Below are 8,578 nucleotides of genomic sequence, written 5' to 3' on the forward strand. Positions count from 1 at the left end.
TAGCTTCTTCTGTATCTAAGTTACATCACTACGTCACATTGAATAAAGCTTGCCGTTTAGAGTTGCGTATGTGGGGGCTATTTTTGGAATCTTGGAATGGTATCCACTTATTTCTGAACAGTGACATAATTAGTGCTTCTGACCTCCACATTTTCACAGATGCCTCATCAACTAAAGGGTTTGGAGGTTATTTCCAGGGACACTGGTTCTGTGAGGTTTGGCCTTCACATTTGATGTTAGAGCAACGAGACGATTGGTCAATGGCATTCCTTGAGTTGTATCCCATTGTTGTGGCTTCAATGTTATGGGGAAAGTTCTGGTCTCAGCAATGTATTCGTTTTAACTGCGACAATCAAGCCAGAGTTCAAGTCATCAAAAATGGAAGGGCATCATCTCACTGTCATGCTATAAATACTCTACTACGTCGACTGACACTGACCGCCATGCAGCACAATTTTATTGTTCTTGCACAATTCATTCCGGGAAGACAGAACACTGTAGCTGATGCATTATCTCGTTTCCAGTTTCAGGAATTCAGGCACCTTGCACCAGAAGCACACAAGCACAAGACACAGTGTCCACCATATTACGAAGTAATGTAGATTTAGGGCAAAATGTGCGTGAACTGTGGAGTTGTACATTAGCGCCTAGAACAAGGCAAGCTTATAACTCAGGTTTAAACCTTTTCATTCGTTTTGTGAACATGCACGCTGAGTCATGTTCTTTCGGTAATTTACCAGCAGTATCAGAGGATTTATTACTACTTTTTATTACACATTGTTACAAATATCTACAACTCAAAGAATCTATGATAAGACTATACCTTGCTGGGATTCGTTTCAGATACATTGAAGCAGGTGTACCTAATCCATGGCAGGTAACTGTCAGTGTGCCATTAGTACGAGTTAATTTGTTACTCAGGGCAATTAAACGTAATCAGGGACGAGGCACTAGGCCACGCTGTGCTTTCACAGCTGATATTATTTATTTAATGTTTAGTACTCTCGAGTTAGGAGTATTTACCCAGTTCATTGATATCCTCATGCAAACTGTTGTGTTGGTAGCTTTTTTCGGTTTCCTGTGCTGCGGTGAATTCATCGTCAGGTCCTATGGAGCGTTTAATAGAGATTTTCATTTATGTATTGAGGATGTCAGTTTTCAAGGTGTTGCTCAAGTTTTACTACGATTGAAGTCATCAAAGTCAGATCAATTTCGTGAAGGAGTGGTAATTAGATTATTCAGAAATGACCGCATGTGTCCAGTACAGAGTCTGAAGCGATATTTGTCTCTCAGAGTGGCTTTGCGTCCTAGACCTAGTTTAGGGGACCCTCTGTTTGTAACTAAAGGCAACTTATCACTGACGCGTTCTGTTTTCCGACAGTATTTACGCAGACTTGTCTGCTCATTGGGTCTCAGTTCATTTCAATTTACAGGCCATTCCTTCCGTATAGGGGCAGCTACGTCTGCAGCAAATGCCGGTATCCAAGATCACATGATTAAGGCACTAGGCAGATGGTCTTCAGATAGCTACTTGAGGTACTTTCATACTTCAGGGATGTCAGTCAGATCTGCACATTCTACATTAGCCAGTAGTTTCTAATCTGATTCATTATAAATTCCTCTATCTTGGGGTTATTTAATTTGGGGGCTTCGTATATTCATCATATACTCTTTCTCCCCCAAGATTTGGTTTCTATGCTTTTTAAATTATTATTTATGTATTTTATTCGTATGTATTTATTATTAATATTCATTTACTAAACACATCGTAGTTTACAGCCTCTGCTGTTTTCTACCAGCTCCGGACAGCTTCCGCTGTCCTCTGCCAGGTAGTTGCAGCTTCCGCAGCTTCTATCGATAACACTTACCTCACGTAGCTCACAGCTACATAACCTACTTACTTCACGTAGCTTTGAGCTACAATAATCGACCTACAGCTTCCGCTGTTCATCTCTCATATTAAAATACTAACATTAATGCTAACGTTTTACAAGTCAGTATTTACTGTTTTTTGAGCTTTTCAGATTTGCTGTACTTTACTATATCTTTTCTGCGGTAGTAGTTTGACACTGCTAACCGTCTCACTGGGGGGCTCGCTGTGGGACTAGTCTAGGCAAGTTAGGTAGCACTCATTGTTAGGTAGATTTCAGTTATGCATTTCAGACTGTTTGTATGGTCCCAGCAGCGTGCCCTCTGTTTTGCCAAATAAACATGTGTTCTTATCTCTCTATCTGGTGTGTCATAAATACCTTCTAGATTGACCTATGACCTCTACATACTTGGAGTAACACTACAGAAATTTAACAGTAATTTGCGAAATACATATTCGCATTTTCGAATGTTCAACTATGGGACTTGTTACAACTTGAACAACTTTGCAATTACTTTGAATAAGTTTGCACGGTGCGTTAATAGCCTAAAACCCACTGCGTGCCGACTGCATCAACAACTTGTTACTGAAAATCAGAAGGAATTTGAAAACTTTATATTGATTAAAAAAGTTACAAAAATGCCGTGATTTTCCACTATAAATGATTGACATTACAGTAAGATAGAATGCAGGAACGTTGCCTTATATATTTTCCATGTATGTGATCAAAAAAAAAAATTCAATAGGTAGTTTAGTCAGGGAGTCTCCCATGCAAGTACTAAACACGGCCGATTGTGTTTTACTTTAAACATGTGTCGGGCACATAACCAAACAGCTGCATGGATTATTTGAAATTAAGCAGAACAGGCGGTTATTTCATGTTATTGGAGGTTTTAAATCGATATCGTTTGCAAAATTACCTTCGAGATTGACCTATGACCTCTACATACTTGGAATAACTCTACAGTAATTTACGAAATATTTATTCGCATTTTCGAATGTTCAACTATGGGACTTGTTAATATGATATCACAGGTTTCAATCCCGAATGAAACTACCAACTTTGCAATCGCTTTTCACAACTTTGTATGCAGTTTGTTGTCGATTTTTCGGTTGACTGTTGTTTTAATCTGCTTTTATAGAGGCACTCTCGGAACATTTACTTAATGTTTTTGAAATTTAACAGCGGGGTTGTCATGCTAATAACTTAGGTTAAATATACAAGCAACTCCGCCAACATTTCCATTGTTTTCTTGCAACTTTGCACGCTGTTTTTTTAACATTTTACAGTCAGCTCATGTAAACATATTTAGGCTGCTTTCAAGTGGATTTTATTAAATTTATCGACTTTACAACTGCGCGTTTTCATATGCAAACAACTTAGGTCATATAAACAAATACATCCAACTTTGCAATAACTTTGAACAACTTTGCAATTACTTTGAATAAGTTTGCATGGTGTGTTAATAGCCTAAAACCCACTGCGTGCCGACAGCATCAACAACTTGTTCGTGAAAATTAGAAGGAATTTGAAAACTATATTAATTAAAAAAGTTACAAAAATGCCACGATTTTCCTCTATAAATGATTGACATCACAATAAGAAAAAATGAAAAACGTTGCCTTATATATTTTCCATGTGTGTGATGAAACAAAAAAACAACAACAGATCGTTTACTCAGGGAGTCTTCCGTGAAAGTACTACCCACGCCCGATTGAGTCGATTGTGCTTTATTATAGGTATTTGTCGGGCACCTAACCACACAAATGCATGGATTATTTGAAATCAAGACGAATTGGCGGCTATTTCATGTTTTTGGATGTTTTAAATGGATATCGTTTGCACAAGTACCTTCTACATTGACCTATGACCTCAACATACTTGGAGTAACACTAAGGTAATTTAACAGTAATTCACGAAATATTTATTCACATTCTCGAATGTTCAACTATGGGATTTGTTAATATGATAACACAGGTAACAATCCGAATTAAACTACCGACTTTTCATTCGCTTTTCACAACTTTGTAAGCAGTTTGTTGTCAATCTGCATATATATGAGACATTCTTAGAACATTTGCACAATGTTTTCGAAATTTAACTGCGGAGTTGTCATGCTAATGACTTATGTTAAATATACAAGCAGCTCCGCCAACATTTCCTTCGTTTTTTCCAACATTGCACTCTGTTTTCTAACATTATACAATCAGCTCATGTAAACATCAATGTGCTGCTTTCAACTGGCTTTTATTAAATTTACCGACATTACAGCTGCTCGTTGCCATATGCCAACAACTTAGGTCATATATTTCTCTTTTTATTACTCAGTTATAAAGTATACAGTTCATCTAAGTTTAAAATTACATACATATATAGTGATACGAGTAGAACAGTGATGCTTACGAAAATATACGTATATAGTTTTGATCAATATATTTAAAAAACGATATGCATTGTTAACGATCGGTAGCTAGGCATGTGTACAAGACTAAAAATATATTCTGGAATATACGATTTACAATTATATATACAAAAAAACGGTGACACACTCGCACAGCATGCAATTTAATAAGTTTCAAAGTAATGTTCGAATGGAAGATAATGTCCTTGGTCAATATGAGTCTCAGTATTACTTCATCCGTTGGTAAAGTTAGTCCCTATGTAATTTCCCGGGCAGCTTTGAGTTTATCATATGTTACTGTGGCTATGGAATCGTTAATGCAGTAGCGGTTGGCGAACGACTGTATCGAGTAGTTGCGGTGAAGGTTTTCAAAATCATTCTTCAAACGATTTTTGACCCGTGTTTTGAAGCACATCAGTACGTTTGTGTTGTTTTGTGTAGGTGGACCGAAGATGTACTAATCCAGTGGAATGCCAGTATTTGAATCCATAACTAGATATTTTTGAGAGTGAGATGAACAGGAGCCAGCCGACTGCATTAGATGAATATATGCGCCAGGTCATTGACCTCGTCTCAAAAAGGACATTTGTCTGTGTCTCTGATACGAGAACTTAGTAAAAACCTGCCAGTGGGATATGCGCCGTGGATAAGGCACCACTGCAGGTCACCATCTTTTTTTAATAAGGATGGTAGATAGCAATTACAAAAGTTAGGTGTCATATCTAGGGAAACGATAGCATGTCATGCCATATCGTAAACTAAAAATCAGTAAACTAAAAACACGGATGCTCCGATTTAGAGTATAGATATTGCTGTAGATATTGAAGGCGGTAGGAGGCAGCGATGCGGGATGAGGGATTTACGAGACCCTGTCCACCTTCATTATTTGTAAGTATAGTGTCTCCTTTTTAATCCAGTGTCTACCTTGCCACAACAATTTTAAGGAGGCATCTTGTATTGTTTGTATTAATGCTTTGGTTGGACACAGTGAAACAAATCTGTGTAACAAACTCTGATTCACAATTAGAATATGCCCTCTATACGACATATATGGCGTATATTTGTTGTACCAATCAAATTTGACCCTCACCTGTTCAACCATATCTTTCCCGTTATTTTCCTCAAAGCTGGACGTGTTGCCTAGATATGTGCCGAGAATTGTTAGGCCATCGCTGTTCCAGTTAATATTTAGTGGTCTGTTTTTTTTCGGGATCGCCATTGACCTACCCAAAGACCCTGGGATTTTGTGAAGTTAATACAAACGTTGCTTGCACGTTCGTATATTTGTAGCCAATGCTCAAGTTTTGGAAAGTCTTCGTTGTCTGAAAGAAAAAAGCTTACATCGTCTGCGTAGGCTGAAAGATTGACCTGTATATTGTTAACTGAGATGCCTTGTATTTCGCTTTCCGTTCTTATTTTATTTAAGAGCGTCTCAATAACATTTGTGTATAGTTGTCCACTTAGACTGCATCCTTGTCGAATGCCGCGCATATGTTACGTAGACTCGCCAAATGCAGTTATCGTTTGAAATGTATTTTATTTAAAACGTTTTGTTCCAATTGTTATTTCCGCCAATTGTGGTGCACCTACCGTAAATCAAACATGAACGCTCTTAAAGTATGTTATAATAATGCAGACTGTTTGGTTATCCAAGTGGCTGTAGCGCTAGTACTATGTTTGTTAAAAACCGCATTAATTCGTTTCCATGTATTTATCGTAATCTCATTTTTAAATTTAATGAATGTGGGCAGAGGTTATCAAATCGTCTGCTTTTGAGTCTGTATAACTCTGATATACAGTGGAAGTCAGCACTTTTCCAACACTGGGAAAATCAGCTGTACTAACTTGTACATTTATTTGTTTGTTCTCTTCTGTTCTGATATGGATCTTATGATTGGCTGAAAGATTGACCTGTCTATTGTTAGCTGAAATGCCTGGTATTTCGCTTTCCGTCCTCATTTTATTTAAGAGCGTTTCAATAACAATGGTGTATAATTGTCCGCTTAGACTGCATCCTTGTCGAATACCGCGCATAAAGTTAACATGACTGGTTAGCGACGAGTTGATGCGCACAATGCTTTGTGTACCTGAGTAGATTAGCTGTATTTATTTGATAAAGTGTTCACAAAAACCGAAGGCGCCTAGTGTTTTGAATAAAAAATCATGATGCACTCGATCGAGCGCTTTTTGTTGATCTAAGGTGACAATTGCTAGTGGAGTGTTGTTCAAGTTTACATACGTGATTGCATCACGTACCAAGCTTATATTGTTGTTTATCTGTCTCCCGGGTACACAATATGATTGGCCGACATGTATTATGTCACCGAGCGCTGATCGTAACCTTAGGGAGAGTGCCTTGGTTAGTATTTTATAATCCGTACACAAGAAATTAAAATGTCTCTAATTAGCCAGTAAGGTGCTAATTGCTAGCCTGCACGACACTGGTAAACACTCAAATCGTTGCCAAGCAATGACCAGAAGCTATTGTAGAATTCCCCGGGTAAGCCATCACATCTGGGTGATTTGCCATTGGATAAAAGTGTAACGGCTTTTGATAGCTCTTTAAATGTGAGTGTGTTATCACAATGTTTCTTCTGTACCGCAGAAAGTCTGGAAAACCCTGTACCATTTTATTTTGGCAGTCAGTAGAAACTTGGTCGAGTGAAAATAAGTTAGAGTAAAAATCTCTCACAATTCTCTCATAGAACAAGGCGATTCAGTTGTAGCTGTAGTTGCACCATGATCTTTTGCCTGCTTTTTCGTTTCTCTAGTTCAAAAAAGAACGAGGTCGGGGCATCACAGTTGGTGGCGCGCTCTTATCGCTGGTCGAACTTCATTCAGGCTTCAGTCCGAACGAGGCGAAGAAGACTAACATTGAATGCCAACACTGGATTGCAGTTCGATATGTTTTGTAATGACAATGCGAGTGTGACTGGACAGTGATCTGATAAATGAAAGTGTGATTGAATGGATGCTTTCTGAATTCTTGAGGCAATTGATTTTGGTACATAGAACGTATCAAGTCGACATTGTGTGTTGTTACGTTGCCAAGTAAATTGTTGAGAGTCTGTATTAATATGTCTCCATGCATCAATTAATTTGAAACGTAATGAAACGTTTGACAGAAAAACTGAAGACGGCAAGTGTGGTTCTGGATTGTTAGCTCTAACCATATTTGGATTCAAGGTACAATTAAAATCCCCAGCCACTATGATAGTGTCAAAATTTAATCCATTTGAAAGAGCTTTCCGAGCCTTGAAACACTTCAACCTTTCATGACTATTTGTGGGTGCATATACATTGATTAGATGAAGAGGAAAATCATCTAATTCCATATGGACATGTAATAAATGGTCATCAAGAACGTTATTGACAGTGAATACATTGACTTTTGACCCTGGTTTAACCAGAATTGCCACTGTGGAAGAATGTGAATTATCATGTGAGAAAAGCATTTCTCCTTGCTATACAATCCGCCACCTGGCTTCATCAGAAATAATTGTGTGTGTTTCTTGGAGGAAGTACACATTTCTTGAATGATTGGATTTCAGAAAATTGAAAACAAGATGCCGTTTATAAGCATCATTACCACCTCGCATGTTCCAAGTAGTTGCTTTAAAAGCTGCCATAGTTATGAATAATAGTAATAAACACGTTTTAGAGACAATATCCATATTAGTAAAGTAATTTATTATCGGGATAGCGTTTACAATTTCTTTTCTTCCCTTTAGTGATAGGAAGACCACGTTTTGAATTCAAGATGTCAGATCTCGCATTTTCCTGTGAGTCGATTTCTTAATTATTCTTACTTGTTCTCAGAAAATGTTTCCAAAGCCTGGTCGCTGGTCACCTGGTCACCTTGTTATTTTTAAGGTTGTCACAGGTTGTATAAAGATCGTATTGATCGTTTTCAGTGTATTGTATTTCCATGTTCTCGGCAGTTGTATCGGTATTGACCTGTTGAGTTTCTGGACGTGTTTGTGAAACAGTGTCATTGGAGTGTGTATTGTTGTTATTATTCACAGTTGAATCAGTAATAGCAGAAGGACAATTTCGTTGAATATGGCCCTTCTGGTGGCACTTGTGACTTGTTGGCTTGTCAGTTGACAAATAAATTTTATATGTGCGTTCATTGTGAACAACATTAAAAAAGCCATAGATTTTGTCTAGTTCAGTTACCATATATACTTGTCTACGAAAAGACATGATATGACGTAGTTCTGGTTGTTTTTAAGCCGAGAGGAATCATCCTCACAGAACTCACAATTCTACCAAAGCGCTGCAACTGGTCTTCAAGTAAACCATT

At 37.8% G+C, this 8,578-nt stretch overlaps 1 protein-coding gene across 1 annotated transcript; it reads left to right on the forward strand.

The window, feature by feature from the left end:
- The first annotated feature begins 703 nt into the window (after positions 1 to 703).
- On the forward strand, positions 704 to 1,600 carry LOC146750329 (uncharacterized). The gene has a single exon (XM_085496534.1). It carries the CDS (start codon positions 704 to 706, stop codon positions 1,598 to 1,600), a length of 897 nt encoding a protein of 298 aa, XP_085352660.1.
- Positions 1,601 to 8,578: the final 6,978 nt, after the last annotated feature.

This window comes from Saccoglossus kowalevskii, chromosome 1 (genome assembly GCF_978046115.1).
Source record: "Saccoglossus kowalevskii chromosome 1, keSacKowa6.1, whole genome shotgun sequence".
Lineage (NCBI taxonomy): Eukaryota > Metazoa > Hemichordata > Enteropneusta > Harrimaniidae > Saccoglossus > Saccoglossus kowalevskii.

What these genes read in the sequence shown, in the direction of transcription:
- LOC146750329 (XM_085496534.1), top strand. Translation starts at nt 704, where the DNA reads ATGCACGCTGAGTCATGTTCTTTCGGTAATTTACCAGCAGTATCAGAG.